Here is a 21167-nt window from a genome sequence, read left to right as displayed (position 1 = left end):
CGGTCACACCGAAATGTGAAAAAATGGTTTCTGGGGAAAGGAAATGGCGCAGTATCTGTCTCACATCTTGGCGGGGGGGAAGGGATTAAGGAGGAACCGAGAGAAGACAGAGGTGCCGCAGTGGAGGGCTCCGGAATAATTTCGACCATCTGGGGATCTTTAACGTGCACTGTCATCGCACAGCATACGGGCGCCTTCGCGATCGGTTTCGAACCCGGGAACTTCGAATCAGTAGCCGAGCGCACTAACCACTGAGCCACCGCGGCGGGGCTCCACACCGAGATCATGAAGCAGATTCAGTGCACAGTCTGCGTCAGAAATACGCAGCCCAACGGGTAAGCCCTGTAGTAAGGTTCCCTAGCATCCCTGGACGCCCTCAGCTACAGAGGGCGATGATGAGTGTTCCACTCTACTACAAGATATTTCTATCGCTGACTGCAAAACGAGCCACATATACTGCACGTCCCGAAAGCAAATCCCTTAGGCCGTACATTTTTGACGCAGACCGTTCGTGGGCTTTATGAGCAGGCAGGGTAGGAACGAAAACACGGGGAGTATCTCGCAAGAGAAGCATAGGCAGCGATCAGGCAATCGAAATTTGGGCGAAGGGAGAAGACAAGATCGGAGAGCAGCGACGTGGGAGAGCGCCATGCGGCGTCCGACAACTCCAGCCGCTCCAGCATTCCGGAAAGAGCAGGAGAAAGAGCAACTGAGAGAGAGAAAAAAGAAGAAACGCAGAAGGGAAGGAGAGGCAACGCCCTCTAGAGGGTATTTGGAGAGGGCGCGAAGAGAAAGGAGAGAGCGCGGGAGCCGAGCGCTGGATAGTTGGAAAGCAGCCAAAGGGAAAGGAAAAAGATGAGAAAGGATGAAACCTCTCTCTCCACTCAGCTGTTTTTCATCGCCGCGCTTTTGGCCAACGCGGGTTTGCCAGCAGAGGGAAACCCGGCAGTGCGTGCTCCTCGCTCCGAGCAGCGACCGTTTACCTACCTGGGGGATGCCCGCATTTCTCCTGCACTCCAGCTAGACCTGCGAAGGCTCACTTCGGCGGCTTCTTACCTCACCTAAATTGTAAGTACACCTCGTTTCTGCATTTTCAGCGTACGTTCGAATGTATTTCAATGTAGGGGATTGTTTCCCGCTCGACGTAAGCGCCGGCCTTTCTGACCGCCCGGCTTTGGTGACGGAGTTTTGTGTAGCTATCGTGTCTTTAGCGCTTATTGTTTCTCAGCAGTGAATATTGTTTGCAGAAGCGCAACCGATTTTATTTAGAAGCATCGATATTTTAAGGCCGGATATGCCCGTACGATTTGGCGCGGTTACGTGGGTGCAGACTGGTCGCCCGTAACCGCGCCAAAAATCTTGGCGCCACTCACCCCGCTTTTCCCGCCTTCGCAGATATTTCGGATGGAATAGTGACCCAGCCATCTCAGAAGACATGTCTAAAAGAAAGTGAGTCTCGGAAAAAGTACTCAGTTCTGGTTTTTGAGCGGGAAATTAGGCGATTTGTGCGGTATTCACGAATGGGTTTGGCGGCACAGGGGTTCCCTTGCTTACAGTGCGCTGTGGGTCTTTTCAGTACAAAAACGACCCGGTCTAAGCGATCTCGTGGATCTATGGGTTCCATTATGCTTCGAAAGAAACGGCGGACACCGGGAACGATAGAGGTTAGTAAATTTTATTTCACTTTGCGCGCATAAGGCTTCGCGTGGGAAAAAAAATAGCGGGGCGGTGCTACATTTTGGCGCTCAACGGACCTTAGTGTTGTGTCGCACATTTTGCATTTGTGACATGGTGGGAACTTTGCTTAGCATTAAATTACTGAAAAATGCACCTTACATTAAGTTTTCGCTCGATGACCTCGTGGAATTTTCGCGTAATATCGGCGTTTTCGTCCTACCATATTTCACTGGTATTACAATAGACCGCCAAGCCTCTCGCTCCAAGCCCTCATTATTGATCTCTCAGCGCTCAGTCTATCCTCTGACTGAGCACCCTTCAATTTATTACTGATTGTGCGGAGCACAGTTCAGTTATTTTATATCGATAATCTACGCATTAATTTTATCTAAATTCTGCTGTGCTGACGACGACATCCTTTGTGTGGCGCCATGCCCATACGGCATTCGGTGCGATTATTCGTTTTTGTGCCTTGCTTCCACAGTTTTCGTGCTTGCTAAGTCTTCTGCGTTTTCTCAAAGTTCTCTGAGAACGCAAGGAATGGCGATAGCGAGGAGCGAACACCTTGAAGCCTCCGTAGTAATGCCATACGATGGCCACATCAGCCGTTTACGCGAGGTGTAGTGCTGCGTTTAGCTTGATTTCCTCTGGTTCCCAATAGATTTTTTTTTCGCAATGCGCGATAAATTTATGAAAATGTTATTGTGACTACATGTGCAGTGAACTTCACCTTATGGCATTCGACACCGCACATTTTTCGCGCTAGAGAATTCGCTTCACATGGCTTCACGGTGTGCATTACATAATTGTAACGTTCAGTTATGCAGAGTGCAAAATTTCTCGTTAGCAGAAACTTTCCTTGGTGGGTTCTTGAAGGATTCGTGTTGTAGGCAAACCTGGGAATATTTATTTAGCTTTGTTGTAATTGCTCTTTTCTGTGCTGCTTATTCGAGCGGCTCAAAATTTCGGTTCTGAAGTTAGTATTCATTGCACTTGCACACATTGCAAGTGAGGTGCAAGGTTTTGATGTCTATTTTGTTGCATACTGCCAATCTGGATGTCAGGCTGTAGGCAGGAGTGGGTGGTATAGAATGAGGTGCTCTGCAGCACCTTAATTCTTGCAAATGCTTTTAATGCAGGACGTGCAATCTTCAGATGTCAATGAGAGCTTTGAAGAAGCAACATCAATGCAGGCATCTTTTGGAACCTCAGATCGCAGCTCCAAGCCATACTTTGGCAGTGCAGGCACGCCAAAAAGCTACAGTCACTTCCGAGGCATCCATAGCCTTCCAACACCAGAGCCACGGACAAGCCGCAATTCTCCACTTCCACAGTTTGACTGGGCTGACCAAGAGAATGTCTGGGGTCTGATGATCCGTAAAGACATCATTTACGTTCACAGTGCTTCAGTGCTTGAGAGGCATCCTGCTTTGCAGCCACGAATGCGTGCCATCCTTCTTGACTGGCTGATCGAGGTACGGCTGTGCTTTGATTTGTACCTTTCATCAGTATAAGGGAGACACTCATACTGCATGGAAAAGCGTCATATGAGCTGTGCATATTAAGTGGCAAGACTATAATGGAACTGGCAAACTGTCTTTAAAGTTGTCTGGCTTTGTCCCATTGTCTTCTCTTGTATGTGTGTTTTTTGGCACCTTTAAATACTTGCAATAAAAAAGGGCAGTCTGTTAGGTTACTGTGCTGTGACACTGTGCAATCATGGTTGTGCAATGCTGTACCCTTTCTGAGGTGAACTTGATGCTGACCCTCAAAGAAATATTCTGGACAGAGGCATGTTCTCTTTAAGGGTACTCAAAGGTAAGCTAATATTATCTTTATTTTCAGGTCTGTGAAGTTTACAGGTTGCACCGAGACACTTACTACTTGGCTCAGGACATCGTCGACCGCTATCTGGCCAAGTCTTCCAACCTTCCAAAAAACCAACTGCAGCTGCTTGGCATCACAGCTCTGTTTCTTTCTTCCAAAATGGAGGTGTGCTATGTTCACTATGTTCAATAGCACTCACTAGTTATCAAATTTATGTTGTCATGTGATTGTTTCTCTTGCTAGGCACACTCCCTTTTGACAGGTAATGTTCCCCTGTATGCTGGAGGGACTCTGAATCGCGTCAGATCTTTTCTTTCAGGCCTGTATTCTGGTGTTAGCATGCAGTTTGCAGTGCATGTGAAATATTACTTTAAGCCAGTTTAATCACTCAAGTGAAAGGGGAATGTGTTCACAAGTGCATTACAGCTGAAAGTAAACAAACAGCATGTCGACTGACTGAGCATTGAGGATACTTGTGCTAGCTGCTATGCACGTGCCCTCTAGCTTCAAGAAAGGGCTCTGAGGCCAAGAAGTGGTGGCATTAGCAAGGTGGCTGGAGCCTTTTCCATTGCTGTGTGTTTTTAGGATGCCCTCATGGGAAGATTACTTTGGCAGCATAAGCTTTTGGCATCGAAAAGTTACTTTCTTATTACCGCTGAGCTGCATTCTAATTGCACTTTTTCCTTTGTTCAAATGTGTGAACCTAACTGTGGCATTGCGGTTTATATGGTAACCAAACTGAAGTTTTCTGTTTGTTATCGTAAAGTATGAGACAAAAGGTGTATGTTTTGTCTGAACAGCATTAAATGCTGTTGTCTGCTCCTCTTTTTAAGAAAGCATGGCTTTATTAGCATCTACCTGCATGTAACCCCTCCCTTTTTTGTGTGCACTACTGGGTTGACTTCATGTCATTGATTTGGTTCAAGATCGTTTTTGTGGCCTATCAATGCTATTGGCAAAGTGTTCCTTTCTTGACACTTTCAGAGTGGTGAGCTACATTATTTGACATATCATTCATTTGTAGTGGGCGTGAGCAGGGCATGTAATGTGAAAGGGAGATAACAAGTGGTCCCTTATGCTCACACGGTATATACAAAGATAAGACGAATGTAACAGGACAACAAAGAGATCAGGAAGTTTGCAAGGGTTAGGTGTTTGCAGCTGGCCCGCAGGACAGGGTTAATTGTAAATAAATGGGAAAGGTCTTCGTCCCACCAATGATGTGGTTAGGCTGATGACGATGCTTTTGCTAGTGTTTCTTACTTGTAGTTTCTTTGGGTCTGTAATTGTTAATTTCCTGGACTGCTGTAGCCATATGTGCCTACATAATTACAGGCCAAATGACAGCGTACTTTATTTTTTTAAAAATATGCCTGCCTTTTGTCTGGGTGCATTTTCAGGAAATCTATCCACCAAAGCTGGCAGAGTTTGCTTACGTCACTGATGGTGCTTGCCAGGAGGCTGAAATTCTTGATAAGGAGCTGACAATTCTTGTGGCAAGTGCTTTTTATTTTTTTCCTCTTTTATGGCTGCTTCCTTTTGTGTGTGCATTTTCGTACACTGTTCCTTGTGATTACTGGCCATGACTACTAGTTTAGATTTTTGGCTTACAGTTGCTTTTTGGTGTTACTTTTGGTGTTAGCAGCTAGGATTACATCTATACAAAGTTGCATGTTAAACACATGTTTAGGGAAGAGGGCCTAAAACGAAAATTTTTATTAATGATGTCACAATTACAAAATTTTCTGGGAACATGTATTTTTGTGTGCAGGTTCCAAATATGCCATTTAATTTCATGTAAAATAAGTTTTTGTGCTCTTGTGTAACATGTTATACGTTTTTTTGTTGAGAACATTGAGAAGTGTTGTTGCAGGGAACTTTCTAAAACAAATTTTATTGGTTTATCTTTGCATGGAATGCAATAGGAAATAAGGGTAAAATTATCAACCTAGCTATCATAGAACTTGACTTGTACTGTTTCTAAGCTGCCATTTCAAAGACTGTGAGAAAGGTTCTTAATCCAATTTCTGCATGGGGACTTGAGAATCCTTAGACCCAACTTCTATGATAGGCAGGATGATCATTCCTTGATGTCAAGATAAAACTAATGGCATGCATTTTGGCAAGCACCTTACAACAAAGTTCCTGAAAAGGCCTTCACAAAATTCATAATTGTGATATCATTAATAAATTTTTTATTAGCAATGTCATAATTATCAAACCTTTGGGAATATGTATTTTTAGTGCGCTAGCACTAGGGTCCCCTCTCACTGATTTCGCCGATGTTCATCTCTCTGGTCTCACTGGCAGGTGGCAGTTCAATTAATGAGTGGTCGCGAGGGGTTGCAGGGAAGGGCAACGTGGGTCTCACAAGCTACACCGATGGCAGCAGCTGTCATCGCAGGGCAGTGGTGCATTGCATGAGGACTCACGGCAATTTACGAACGTGAAGTTCAGAATGGCCAATTCTGCATCTGTGAGAATTAACCCATTAACGCTATCGTGTTATACCCTTAACTCGTTACCTTCTGCGGTCAAAATGACCATTTTTTGTAGGTTTCAGCAGTTTTTTTTTCTGCAAAAACTATTGCATTTAAAATTTTATGCACTGCGTGAAAACAAACTGAATAAATGTACTTTTTGGGCATTAAGTTTAAATAACGAATTGTGTATTGCAACAGAAAATTTTATTTGCCAAAAACAATGTTTTAGGAAAAAATTGAACAGAACTTGTTAAGACACTTGCATCTAAAAAGAAAAAAAAGGTTTAGAATTTTCTGAAATATGCTAAATGTTTGGTATCTATTGGCCACTATCTGTGAAAAAGTTCTACCCTGAATAGTATTTCTGCTACAAAACAATATTTGGAAACCCTACAGTTGGGCACTGGAGTGTGCCCACATGTGTTCCAGGCTGGTTTTCGTCATCGTTGATGTAAGAATTGAATCCTGACGAAAAGGCAGCATCTTTAGACATGCTGCTGCTTGAATAGTCTATAACGTCAATTGCGGACAAACCAGAATCCTGAGATTTGCACCATTTTAGAGCGCGCTTTGCACTTGAAGAGGCCGCCAAATGACTTTAATGCTACTGCGTCATCGGAGCGCACTGAAAAAATGCTTCCTTGCAGGGGAAAAAAATGTATCTAAAACGTAAACTTCAGTTGTCCAACTACAAGCCAGTTGATGCAATGTGCCCACAAGCAACGCAGAAGGCTTCGAAGTCTAGTGGCAGAGTTGTCGTTAGCGGGCAACAATCGTGCCACCGCGTCTTCGCAGCTCGTTAAGAAAATGCCATCTCACAGGAAAGAAGGAAACTGCATCAAAAACTACACTTTTGCTCTCTGACTACAAGCCAGACACGTAGTGCAACCTGTAAGCAATGTGGAAGGTTGTGAAATCTGTTAAAGTCATCGTTATCAGGCTAACAATGCTGAATGGACATGGTAGGGAAGGAGTTAAGGCGGCGCCCAACTCCGATTCCGTCTGTCTGAAACCTGCTTGATCTTGAAAACGGAGAATCAAACTGAAGTGTTAATGCACCTAATCTGCATTTGGCCTAACCACACTAAGTCGTTCGGCATTTTTCGTAAGTAAGGACTCGAAAGTATGTAAGGATTATTGGTTACCATTATTGGCTAAGACCGAATTTTCAAAAATTGCATTTGGAGTACTTTTGTGGGTTTTTTTTCTTTTTTTGTTTTAACTTCTATATATAAGCCAAGGTCCAGGACTGGCAGGATAATAAGGTTACCTTTATCGCATTCTTCAATATCAAGAAAAACTGATGGCATGCATTTTAGCAAGTTCCCTGGAGCAAAATTCCTCAAAAGCTTGCAACAAACACATATGGCAACCTTGAAGGGCTCAAGGATTCCTTTACAAGAAATTAAATGGCATATTTAGAATCGGAACACAAAAATGCATGTTAGTTTGGTTATCTGTGCGCAGGTAATGTAATAGCTTTCCCCCGTCCTTTCTTGCTATCGCTCCTATCTGTACTTCCCCTACATGTTCCCATCATCGCCGTTGGAAACCAATATGCCCCCCCCTTATGTAATGCCTTCGGGCCTTTAAGGGATCAATAAATAAATGAATAAATATCATCTCCTTGCCCTTTTTATATTTCTGCCAGCCGCAGCTTTGGTGCTTAAGGTAGTAGACAGCAATTATTATAGCCAGCATGTTTTCTTTCAGGTTTTATTTTTATTCGCTAATAAACCACCACCACTACACTAGTTAAATATTTCATAATTGTGACTTAATAAAAATTTTGGGCGTAACCTTGGGCAGGGGGCGGCTCCACAGTGCCAGCGGCCACTGGCCGCTTCTCACAATGTTTACACGATCGCTGTGGCCCTCCTGCTTTAGATCATTAGAAAGAGCAATCTATTTACTTTTCAATAATATGTGTTGATATCGATTAATTTTGGTAAGCATGGAGTGAGCAAATTATCGCATAAAACTATTTTTGTTTGACTTGTCTGCCTTCGTCAAGTTTGTTGACAAAACAGTTGCGCCGAAAAGAGATCTGCTTCTGCAGCATTTAGAACAGAGGTTAATCTTGTGATCTAAAGAGTGGTTTTTGGCTCCAGTGGCTAGTTATTTAGAATTCATGCTCTAAAAACGACCAAAAATGGCAAAAACAACACATTTTAGAGGCCCTATAGCTTGTTGTCTAAGTGACAAAGCACTAGCATATTTAGCGATTGTGCATATTTTACAGAGCACACTTGCAGAGAGAGCCCCTCTTGGCATAAGCATGCCTTGTCATTCATGCATTCCTTTTTGCCATGTTCCTTGCACATAGCCTTCAGTGGTGGGCAGGGAAGTGCTTGGCTACTGGCAACAATTCCCTCCTTGGCAGGGGGTTAGCGGCGATTTCTTTGTGTGCCTCGCAAGCTTGCAGCTCCTGCTGTGTGGGATACCCCAAGCGACATCCAGGTTTAGCTGGCATATAACGGAAATTTGGGCTAGTTGGTTTCGCATATACATAGTAGCGCAAGACAACTAGGATGACAACTAGGAGAAGATGGGAAAAACGCTCGTCCTATCTTGTCTGAGGTCCTTGTCCTGCGCTATGTATATTTAGCTGGCAGTTCATATGGTAACAATGATGTCCCCCTTGGCTCCCAGCTGCATGTTGAATGTGGTGTAGGAGAAGGCAGTCCCACTGGTTGGTGACATCATGGTTATCCTCCCCGGTGAGCTCCCCATCCTGAATACCACTTAATGGCCTTTCATTTTTCTGCAGGCTCTCAATTGGGACCTCACACCTGTGACTGTCAATGGGTGGCTGAACACGTACCTGCAGGTTGCTGCCAAGAAAGAGAAGAAGAACAAGGAAGATGAAAATTTTCTCTATCCAGGATTCTCAGCTTGCTCCTTCATACAAGTTGCACAGGTGTGCTAAATACTGGCGCATTCGTTTCTTTGTTTCCTTGTTTTTTGACATTTTTCAGTTCTAGCATTAATGTACACTATCTGATGCCTATTGTTTTTTTTTATTTCAGTTGGTGGATCTATGCATGTTGGATGTAGACTGCCTGCAATTTACATACAGTATTATTGCTGCTTCAGCAATTCATCATATGATGTCTCCAGCTCTGGCATCTGCTGTTTCTGGTGAGCTTGCACTGTTTCTGCACTAGGTCCAGAGTTGTTGACTAAATGACTGGATGAAACCTGAAAGAAAGGTTCCATGCATGTGGCTTAGGCCTACCATCTGCTTTTCCTTGTGTGATCGTATTTGGTGGCATACCTTATAGCAGGAAAAAAGGTTAGTACTTCGCGAATGAGACACGACACGAGAACGAGACACGAGGTCTTTGGCTACGGTGCCATTTCAATCTAAACCAAAATATGTAGAAGGAAAGTGTCTTAACAACCCATAAGAATTATAACTAATTAAGACTTTAGTTATTTTTTATGAGATGGGAACTAGTTGAGATATACTGTTCGTTGAGATATACTGTGGGTTCGTTTCAAGACCCACATCTCCTCTTAAGTAACCAAAGAGCCTACTGTAGATTTATGGGGGAAGAACACATCCTGATGCAGACGCATTTCCTTGCAGGCTACAAGGCAGTTGAATTAGCTGCATGTATTGAATGGATGGTACCTTTCGCTACAGTCGTCAAAGGTTTAAAAGAGACAACTGGGACCTCTGGGAAGTCTGGACACGAGATACAAGTTCATCATGTCAATCTCCAACTTGTGGTAAGTAGAGATAATAGCCTGTTTTATTTTATCGTGTAAAATAGAAATTTGAGTATCAGTAGACTTAGATCAATTTTATGCCGAGGATTTGTAATTCTGCCACTTTGTTTTTCTTTGAAACTGAGATAAGGTTTATGTAGTAGATCCTGTGCTTTATTCTGTATCTATACCTGTGAACTTGTTATTTTACCCTTAATTGCTGCCATTTAATTTAAGCCTGTTCTATCTGAAGTTCTTAGATTAGGCATCAGTAACTCAATCTCTGGTGCAGCACACACTGCCTTGCAGAGCCCACAGTAGATTCAAGGTAGCTGGCCATTTATGCTGTTCTTGTGTATGTGGTCTGCTCCAACATGTTTACACTTCTCCGTGATGACAGAAGAATGCTGTTAGATGTCCTTCAACTTTGTTGCCAACACTTGTATCTCCATGTGATGCAAGTGGGACATGGTCTAGGCTTTTCATTAGCGGCTGCTACTTCGACAGATCTGAGCTCTTGTTGGAGCAAACATGGTAAATAAAAATAGTCAACAGCACAGTGCTGGTGCTGTGCCTAACTATAAATTACGAACTGAATAGATTAACTGTATATGTGATGTGATAACTTCATAAATAGTGTGATGGTACAATCGTTATCAAAAATACGCGGCACCCGTGGCAGTGGAAGCTTTTGAGGCTGCACCGCAGTGCTGCTATCTCTGGTACGTGTTTGCAGTGAGGATGTGCCAAGTGATGGTGTGTATTACATGTGATAAATTTCTTGTGCGGCATTCAGCTATTCTGCTCCTGATGGTCTTGATGAGGGAGCACACTTAGCACTGCAGCAGTAAGTGGAGGGCTGCATGGCATCAGACCGCTGTGGTGTGTGGTGCTAAAGCTCCATTTTGTTTTTCATTGTGGCTTTGTTTTCATCACATTAAGCAAAAGTGCAGTTTTTTAACTTTACACTTGCAGTGCAAGCTCACCTCTGCAGTGTTTTGGCCATCAAACATGGGTCAATAGCATTTAAGCAGTAATTTAGCAGTGCACCTTTCAATAGCAGCATGATGTCGTCATACCGTCGCAATGAGCGAGTGTCAGAAATGGCAGTGCATTGGTGTGGCACATAGCCACTCCTGCCACGGGCTCAGTGGGCCTTGTATTTTTGAAAATGACTACAAGTGCTTACAAACACTAGCAGAACAATGCAGTTAAACCTGCTTACAAAAAAATTGAGAAGTCTGCAATTTTTCTTTACATGTAGGTGTGGCGTGAAAGCTCAAAAGCACAATGTAGAACATAAACGAAAATGAGAAATGTGGGTGAAATCGCCTGAAAAAAGTTAATAAACCCACACTACTTATAAGTCATAAACGCGACGAAACGTTTTGCAATCGCACTGGTGACTCGACAATGGCAGCAACCGCTGCCACCTCTGTTGCGACTTGCACGTCGCTATGAGTGGTATGGAGGAGCTGGAGAGAGCGTGTTTGGGCATGCTGCCACTGCTATACTGGCCATGGAAGCACCTGCATGTTCTCGCTTTCTGTGTGCCCGACCACTGTTGCACTGAGAAATGGATTCTCTTCATCCCCGGAATCCATGGAATTGTACGAGCAACCGAGTGGTGGCGGTGTGCACTGCTCGTCCAATGTTTTTTTTTTTTTTTTTTGCTGCGCCCTGTTGTTATTCACTGCTTATGGGCATGAACAATTGTAAGTGCTGTGTGGTGTGGCATTGCAGAAAGGAAGCTGTGGAGACTGCTGCATTTGCCACGTAGAGGCGCTGGAGCACGGCGCGCTGTGTCAACTGCGGTTGCTTGGTCCTCTTGTGTCAATTTCTGTTTTGTCGTCTTAAAGCTTTTGCGTAGTTCAGCAAAATTTCAAGTAACAGCACTAGCTAATAGTCAGTGTTTTGAGTTATAATATGATGCTCAACCACTGCAGCACCTTCATTACACGGAGCTTTCAAATATATGCGCTTCAATGGGGTGGCGTTGGGGAATTGAGAAACTTGATAATGTAGAAGAATTTGCCACACTGAGAGCCATTACATCCATGTTAACAGCATCCCATTGAGGCGCTGTGTCCATATTTGCGGCCGGAACCTAACCACTATCAAATTCCTCGTATATAAGATGCACTGGCCGCAAATGTGGGCATTGTGTAATGTGCTGAGATGTGAAAAATTGCATGGAAATATATCAAGCGAGGCATGCGAAATAAAAAAGTAATTTTTAAAATGGAGGCCTTCACGTCTTACGGTAGCTGTGGTTTACAGCTTCAGTGAGTGTGTTTGTGTGTATGCTTGTTTTGCAAGCATGAGCCCTCCAAAGTGCCTAAAATATGCCGATTTGTTTACACACATGACTTCACATGACAGGCTTCAGTCAAAAGAAATATAATTGAAACTTGAAAACATTTTGAGTTGCAAAGTGGATATATGAAGAGCTGCCAGAAATTGCATTATTAATCATCAGAGAAGAGCCGCCGCGGTGGTTCAGTGGTTATGGCATTGGCTTCTGACTTGAAGGACGCGGGTTCGATCCCGGCCGCGACAGTCGAATTTCGATGGAGGTGAAATTCTAGAGGCCTGTGTACTGTGTGAAGTCAGTGCATGTTAATTAGAGAACCCCAGCTGGTTGAAATTTCCATAGCCCTTCACTACTGCGTCCCTCATAGCCTGAGTTGCTTTGGGACAGTTAGACCCCCATAAGCCAATCATCGGAGGTGAAAATTTTTACTGTGGATTCTTGGGATGCTTCTTTACAAAAAAAATTTGAAAATTTTCTCATTGGATAATTAGTGCCTGGAATACGTCTGAAAGGTGAGGGGGGAAATAAGTGATGAAAACTATCAGGCAGTCATGTTGCCTGATAGGAGTACTGTTCAAACAAGATTTAGAATCCTTGACCATTTTGACGAGCAGAACTATGTTATGTAAAAAAAAAGAAATGACCTCAGTGCAGTATTCCTTGATTAGAGTTGCGGTCTTTGATGCCAGGATCTTAGTATGAACTGCTAACTCAAACTCTCAGTTGCAGAAAGTTTCAACAGGCTATGCAGAATGGTTTTATCCCTATTGATGTCCAGCGAAGTTGCGTGCAGCGAAGTTGGCATTTCAAGTAAACCTTGAATTAATCTTTCAACAGGAAAAGGCAATCTGCCTGAAGAAAGAAGCCAATGCATCCTTGGAATCCAAGCGTGACAAGGTGACTAATGGCGGCAACGCAGTTTTGGGACTCCTCACACCACCTCCTGTTCAGTAATTTGCCTAGGGTTGGCTGACACATTTAGTTATTTGTCAGGCCATGTTGCTTTACCTACAGTGTTTAATTTGTCGGCAGCACACCACCATGTAAGAAAGAGAACACATCTTGCTGAGCAAGGAAATGTGACCAGAGTATAGTTGCACTTGCATGTCTAGTCTCAATTGACCTTGTTGTATGGCTGTTACAGCTATATTATGAGTTTTTTTTTTTTTTCACTTAAGTGAGGAATTCGGCTCAAGGGTGTGCACATACTAGTAACAAACGAGGAGTTTTGACCTGCCTGTCTACTTGCAAGTTCTGGTTGCCTTCTTTTCTGTAGAGTTGTTTCTTCCTAGGAGAGCAATAAAGCTCTTGCAAGTCTGTGGAAAGCTGGGCATGTACAATTACCCATTCCATGCTCTTGTATTCTTGTAAATAGATACATACATTATGTATCATTTGTGTAACAGTTTTGTGCGAGTATATTTTCAAGTTATATTTCAGTGAACTTTTTAGGTTGTCTTGGCAATCAAGCTGTGGCAACACAACAAGCTTGATATCAATATCACTCATCCAAAAGTTGCAAAAATGTCAGTTTTTTTGAGCACATGTCGCCAATATTTTGTGCCCTGTTCATTGTGGTGCACCCCATGCTGTGCCGTTTCACTGCCACTGTTGAGAATTGCATTGAAGAGTTGTGCTCAATCTTTTTGGTGTGTTGCCAAGCAAAGGGGGCCAATTTTTATGCATTGTATTGTTCCCGAAGCTCACCGTATTTTCACTGCCATCAGCCATGAGGCTCCATGTTGGTACACTTTTGCTGCACTGTTTAGGGACAGCTGATCCCTTTGAGATCTCAAATGTTGTGCCATTTAGAATGCATTGCCCACATGTGCCTGGCTGGCGTAAGTGCCCAGTCATGACCAGTTTTTTTTGCTCTGTTTATTGCTTCCTATATACTGTGCATTTGTGCTGGGAGGCAGGAAGCTTGCCACAGTTTCACCCTGTATTTTACTTGCACCATTGCTGTTACAAGTTTTCTTGCCATTGCAGCTTTGCAAACTGCTATTTTACTTGAAATTGTTATTTTAGATGTTCAAATTGGTGCCCACTGATTTCTTAGTATTATTTCAGAGATGTACATAACATGCGTCCAGGCGTTTGCTCAAGTGACAAGACAGTCAGTCCTGTTGGCTAACATGTGCCCATGTGCAAGGCCTCGCAGTAGTATGTCCTTGTGCACGACAAGGTGACTGGCTCTTGCAAGTTCATTTTGAGCTTGAGCTTAGAGCGGAAGAAGTGGATCTGCACACATTTACATTTTGCTTTTCAGTGAATTTGAAACAAACTTTGTATTTAAGGTAAACATAAGCTTGCAGCAGACTTTTTTTTTTTGTATGCTCGGGACGTTTGGTACAAACAGCACTTGATGCAAAGAATGTCAGATGCTTTGTGGCGATTAGTAATGTGCAATAATCAACTTATTGCTGCTATCATTTCAGTAGTATGTGGGTTTATGTGTCTTCGAGTCGACTGCATTAAGTTGTGAAACATCTGGGGGTTCACTGTTTCACATCATACACCTTTGCAGCCGGTGGCCTTCAAGTGGATGTACTTTCTTGGTGCCCATCATATTGTCTATCAACTTAGTATACTTTTTAGGTTCTTTGGTTTGGTGATTGAAGCATGTCACCTTTTGGAGTCATTTATGGTACCAATATGCAATCAGTGGCATTGAACACTATTTGTAAACATGAATAGTGGAGGTGAATACTATTTTTATGATGCATTTGAAATAAAGTTGTGATCTCTACATAGTATGATGCTATTGAACTCCTTCATGAAACAGTGCCCTGTTTCAAAACAAGAGCTGCTGAACAAGTGCTTTTTCAGTAAGAAATCTGCTTGCCACTCTTCAATGTGCAAAATTCTGGAACAGTGCAAGCAGCTTTAATGCTGAAATTTAGTGGTATGACATGCTGTGCTTAAAGTCCCTGAAACTGCTCTGAGCAGGTAATGACGGTGAACAAACAGTGCTTAGCTAGCAGGCTGTGAGGAGGTGATGCTCCCCAGTTCGTAAGGCAGGTATCCACATACTGCATCGGTCTCATCACGCGCCTGGCTTCACTACTTCGTTAATTTTCAACTTTCACTGAGTGTAACTCATACTTCGCAGCAAGCTGGCTATGTCTTGCATGGTAAGAATTTGATTTGGTTTGATTTATGGGTGCTTAATGTCCCAAACCGACTTGGGCTATGAGGGATACCGTAGTGAAGGGCTCTGGAAATTTCGACCACCTGGGGCACTTTACCATGCGCTGACATCGCACAGCACACGGGCCTCTAGAATTTTGCCTCCATCGAAATTCGACTGCCGCGGCCGGGATCGAACCCGTGTCTTTCGAATCAGCAACCGAGCGCCAAAACCAGTGAGCCGCCGCGGCGGCTGTGTGGTAACAATACTGACCTTTCTTGGTTAAAACCAAATTTCAAAAACTATTCAGCGTACTTTTATTTTTTTTTTTTTTCGGTTTCAACCGAAAAGTTCAACCGCTTCTGCGCCACCGTGCAGACTGAGAACAACTTAGCAAACGTTTAATATGCCGCCGATGTGTGTGGAGGAAGCCTTCAACACGTGCACTATACTCCGTTTCACACATGGGCAATGCTGGGGAGGCTGCGGAAGTAGTGCATCCATGAAACCATATTACTTCGCCTCGTATCATTCATCCTTTTCGAAACTCGAGTTAATGTATGGGACGAAAACAAAGCGGTATATAACGATGTGGTAGCATTGAAAATGATGGTCGAAGCTGTGAGGCATCAGTGTTCGGGCCTTCTGGCTATAATTTGCAGTGTGTGCAACTACTTTTTGGGCGTAGATTGAGTAGAAGCGATTTGCCCTGCCAACCACGTATCGCACCGCCACATGTAACTCTTACTTCTCAAAGTCTTGATGAGCTGCAGGACGAAAATGTGGACAAGAGGTAAAATGAATTCCAAAAGGTGCCAGTCAGGGCACTTAAGGTTTGTTGCAACGAAATATGCTTGTGTTCACAGCGGTTTTATGGTGAACTACATTTTGGGCACAGACTTAGGTTGTGCGAACAGGTGCGCTAGCTTTGGCAGTGTAGCCTACTATCCATGAAACCGAGTAAAGTGCATCCGACGTGGCCAGCCAAATACCCTTGCCAATATGCAGCCATTTTTTTCTGTGGCCTGCATTGGTTTTAGCTCCTAGAAAACGGGCATTGAAGGAGTGGCCAGTCGGTGTTGCTTTGGGTTTATATCCATTTGAAGAAAAATTCTTCCTCGTAATAAGACATGAAAATGCGCGAGCCTCTATATAAGCTTCCAAGGAGAATAGCTATTTCTTTGTTATATCCATTAATTGTTATAAACCATTTCATTATAGTGAGGTTCAACTGAATAATGTACTGCTGTAGTTTAGACTAAGTAGGCACCCAGGCAAAAAAAACCATTAGGTCCAAATCGGAAATTTCCGATTGTGTTTTTGGAACCAACTGGAATGGTAATTGAATGTTCTAACTGAAGCGTCCAATTAGAAACCAACTGTACAATTGGAATGTCCAGTCGGTTCCAGATGTGCATTTGGAAACAAATGGATCCTGTTAAGACTGAAAGCAATTGGAATGTCCAATTGGTTCCAATTGTGTATTTGGAGCCAACTGAAGTGGGCCACGGGCAAGCACACGACATAAGCCAGCCATAGGAACACAAAGCCTGAAGAGGTGGCACGAAACCAGAGTGTTCAGTATATGTCTACTCAAAAGCTTCTTTCTTCGGGCTTATGTACACCATTCATTGAACCCTCCTCCTGAAGCCAGTGGCGCTGGTCCGTTTAGCTAAGTTATTGTATTTAATCACGACTGCAGAGGTGGTGGAAATGATTAAAACAATTCAGCAGATTAAGCTGCTATTAACTTTTTAGAAGAACCTCATTATTTCGCTGTTCTGTGCTTGTACACAGCACTACGCAGATCTCAGTCATGGAAATCACTGGCTTCCAATGGGGCTTTCCAATTGAAATCTCCAATCACAATGTCCAATTTTAGCCAGCTGGAAGCTACAACTGGAATGCCCAATTGTACGCTCCAATTGGACTGCCCAACTGGAGACTGCCCAACTTCCAGGAAACCAACTGGGCTACTGAACTAGGTTCATGAGTCCAATTGGCTGACCTATTAAGTCCATTTGATTCCAATGACCCAATGCATTTTTTTTTTTTTTGCCTGGGTAGGCATCCATACTCTACATAAATGCATACAGTCGAGCCCGGATGTATCAAATTCGAAGGGGATCACAAAATAGTTCGATATATCGATAATTTGATATATAAAAATGGCAATGCAAAATCTTTTGTGTAACCTATAAGCAAGAATACACTGAACCCATGCCTGATGTGTTCTTGTAGCGACGCTCCCCGCCGGCGTGCTGGAAGCGCACCGTTTGTGAGGCATTCCTACACCTAACCTGCTTTGCATCAAATCTGCAGTGGAAGATGGTTTGAAACTAGCCAACTGCCTATCATATGGGGTCTATCCTGTTACCGGTAAACTATAAATGCAGTAACCTCATTAAAACTAAGGTACGGTTAGTTTCAGCAACGATTTCGGCAGCAAAGCATGCCAGATGAGGGCCGCCACAAGGGCTTAGTTATGTTTTATTAATTGTATGACTGTGATTTGGCATAGAAAATCACCCTCAAATTTGTCATGTGGTTTCACAGCGCCAGCACTGCCAGCAGCTGCGCAAGGCTGCGCACTTGATCCATCTCCACAAGTGAAAAGGGTGGGTAGAGTGCCGTTAAAAGCAGCGGCCCATAATTAGCGTAGCGAAAAGTTCGATATTTCGAATGTTCTGCTGAACAATACTTCTGCAATACTTCTGCACAGGATTTTTAAGGTTATGTTCTGACTGTTCGATATAAACAATAATTCGATATATTTGGGGCTTGACTGTATGTCAAATGGTTTGGTCTACGGAGTTTAACGCCCCAAAGTGACTCGGGCTATGAGGGGTGCTGTAGTGGAGGGCTATGGATAATTCTGACTGCCTGGGGTTCTTTAACATGCACTGACATCTGATAGTACACGGGCCTCTAGCATATCACCTCCATTGAAATGAGACCGCCGCGGCTGGGATCGAACTCTCGTCTTTCGGGACAGCAGCCGAGCACCATAACCAGTGAGCCACCACGGCGGCTGTATGTCAAATGTACTGTCATGACTTAGCATAAATGAAAATGCCAATTTTGAATCGCATGCTTCTAGTCTTGATGCCTGATGTATGGGGAAAAGCAACAGGCAATTTCTAGGTAAGCAAGTTGTTGCACTCTTCACCATGCTGTGGCCACATTTGTAGACACCATACGTACACCATATATACTGTTTGACATGAAAGTGTTGTAAAAGAAAGCCAACTATTAAACTACAGAACAACACAGGCAGAAATATTTAATCATCAAGCATGCTTTCTATGGTTCAGCGGGTGTGCAACCTAGTTGACCTAGTCTCAAACAATTTACATTTTCAGAGAAAAAGCCACAAGATTTTCAAGATAGTTTTTTTTAGGTTACTGTGCAAAAACATGAAAGCATGTCACTGGTTCGGTTCCTTTTACAGCATCAGGGGCAGGGATGAGTACACAACACAGTACAGTCACGTTTAGGGAGGAGATTTGTAATTACAGTAACCAACCATGCCATGCAGCATTACCAATCAACAAATTTCACACTTACAGTAAATGGGAAACCACACATATGAGCAAATGCTTCCCAATGTGATGCTCCTCCAGATGTTTGCAGATTTTGTCATAAAGATGCATTGCTTAAACGCACCTTCGAGACACATTATAGGCAAAGTCAATGAAAGAAATGCTGAAAATCGATTTTCTGCTGTGCTGACAGACAAGTGATATTTTAGTGCCTAGATGAAAGTACTTTAATAATTCAATATTACTTTTCCAGATGAGTAAAAGGTCACAAATATCATCACAGAGATGGGTGCACCAACCTAGAATGCCTGGAATGCTGCATGTTGCAAAACTAGTATATTAGTATAATCGGATAGTGGCACTAAATATTTTTCCATTTCATAAGTTTCTTCAGTATGGCAACCCATTCTATTGGAGGGCGTTAACTTTCTTGCAGCTCAATAGTCAAGGAAGGTTGGTTTGAAGCACCTAAATCGTGTTTCAGGCACAATTTAAAAATACTGCCATGCATGTACCACTGCACTATTTTGCTCTTTTATATGGCTCAATTCATAAATCAATGTAATGGAAACAAACACCATAAGCTCAAGACAACAGCACTGTAAAGGTCAAAGTAAGTCCTTGCCATCTCTTAAGAATACAGTAGCCACTTTTCCAAATCCATATTTCCAGTATACCAGAGTTCTCCTGGTCAAGTCTTCTGAAATCATGTGTGGCAGTGGGTAACAGGCATCTGATTTAAATATGACAATGTTTCTGCAGATTAATTCCCAACTGTGTGTTCCTATTTAGTACAGTAGTGGCAGGTTAATTGCTAAAAAATGAAGCTGGTAGCATATATACTGCACTGAGTGTACTTCATCAAATCAGAACAGAAAAGAACAACAGTTTTCCAGTCTGTAGTCTATTGTGCATGCTTTGTCTGTGCCTAATCAGTGAAATCTGCTTTCAGTTACGGCAGAGTTACAAAAGTTTTTACTACCCATGGTAGATAGTCCAATGTGTTTAAGGGAATCCTCCAAGGTGAAGTAAATTTCAATCAAGGCAGTAATTGCTCATTAGCATCCACCTAGGCTCAGCTATATGGCTACAAAGAAAAGCTATACACCTTTTCCACCTTTTTTACAAACTTCATAGTTGAAGAAAAATTAGACCCGGTATGAAGCTCGAACCAGGGACCACCACCTTTCTGGGGCAGTCACTCTACCAACTAAGCTAACCAGGATGGCTCGCAGATGGTAAGGCGAGGCTGAATGGATCAACAATTTGAAATGAGAATGGCATTAGTCCAATTTGTGAGGAGAATCCGTTCAGGTTGGCTTAATTGCTAGAGTGACTGCCCCAGAAAGGTGGTAATCCTGGGTTCAAGCTCCATAGCAGGACAAATCTTTCTGTAACTGCTAAATTTCTGAGAAATCAGCCTGCACTCCAGGGGATACTAATGATTAATAATTCCTTTGATTCCCATTGAAATCCTGCTCAATGGAAGCGAAATGCATTGTCAATGCTAGGGATTACCGACCCCTGTAGATTTCATTTCACATGGCAACTATAATGACAGACAGACACATGCAGAAAACAATGTTTGGCTTCTCACATTTTTATTCATTAAGAAAAAAAGAATCTGCAGAAGGTTTCAAAATGACCAATGAAAATGCCTGAAGAATGCAAAATATATCAATTCCCAAGCACCAATGTAGAAAATAAAAAGAAAGGTCAAAGTACTGTAGAAGTCTGTAAAGCAAAATAAAAATGCTAATAGAGATCCTTTGTCTCACACTAGATCATTACTATAAATTTCCAATAAGTTAGTTTAAAATACACAATTTAACACAAGTCAAACTGCACCAGTGTGCCAGTAAATAGCTTCTCTCCCTAAAGCTTGGGACCCCTTTTGTCAAATTAATATAAGTGACATAAGCTACACTAGAAGTCTCAAAGTATGTACAAGCTGTACTTGGAATGCATATGTTTTTGTATACAAAACAACAGACAGCAGACTGAATTTTGCAAGCGGATATTTTAAATATTACTCACATTTAAATTTTTGCGTACTGAAATCTTGCAGTACTTAGAACTTACACTTAACAGGAACAAAGTGCATCTGTACAAGTTTCTAACACATGGATTTTACTGTCGAGCAGTCCAAGACTAGTTTTTCACAAGACTAGCATGGTTCTGTGCAAATCTATCTCTCAACAAATATTGCTCACCAGCTAAATACACATCCACTGTGTTCAGTGGTCCACAATTTATTGGTCCCAGGATGCCAGAAAAACCATAATGGTTACAGCTGCAATGGCGCACCCAAATTATGTCACTCTGTCAAGAAATTTGTTCGCAATCTTTCACTTACAGATGGTTTTTTTCCAGATATACTTGAGACAGAAATCACACAGTACTGTCAATAATCAAGACCAGACCATACCATAAACATAATACGCTACAGACGTTGTTGCATGAAATAACGTATCTACCGC

General features: G+C 42.7%; 1 protein-coding gene across 1 annotated transcript; it reads left to right on the top strand.

The window, feature by feature from the left end:
* The first annotated feature begins 857 nt into the window (after positions 1–857).
* CycE (cyclin E) lies at positions 858–14769 on the top strand. Its single transcript, XM_077647897.1, has 10 exons — positions 858–1068; positions 1396–1449; positions 1577–1664; positions 2817–3152; positions 3523–3669; positions 4905–5000; positions 8758–8907; positions 9017–9128; positions 9580–9722; positions 12853–14769. The coding sequence occupies exons 2-10, from the start codon at positions 1436–1438 to the stop codon at positions 12967–12969; spliced, it is 1203 nt and encodes a 400-aa protein (XP_077504023.1). The 5' UTR covers positions 858–1068; positions 1396–1435; the 3' UTR covers positions 12970–14769.
* Positions 14770–21167: the final 6398 nt, after the last annotated feature.

This window comes from Amblyomma americanum, chromosome 1 (assembly GCF_052857255.1).
Source record: "Amblyomma americanum isolate KBUSLIRL-KWMA chromosome 1, ASM5285725v1, whole genome shotgun sequence".
Lineage (NCBI taxonomy): Eukaryota > Metazoa > Arthropoda > Arachnida > Ixodida > Ixodidae > Amblyomma > Amblyomma americanum.
Note: the sequence above shows the minus strand (reverse complement) of the source record. Positions and strands in the feature narration are given on the sequence as shown.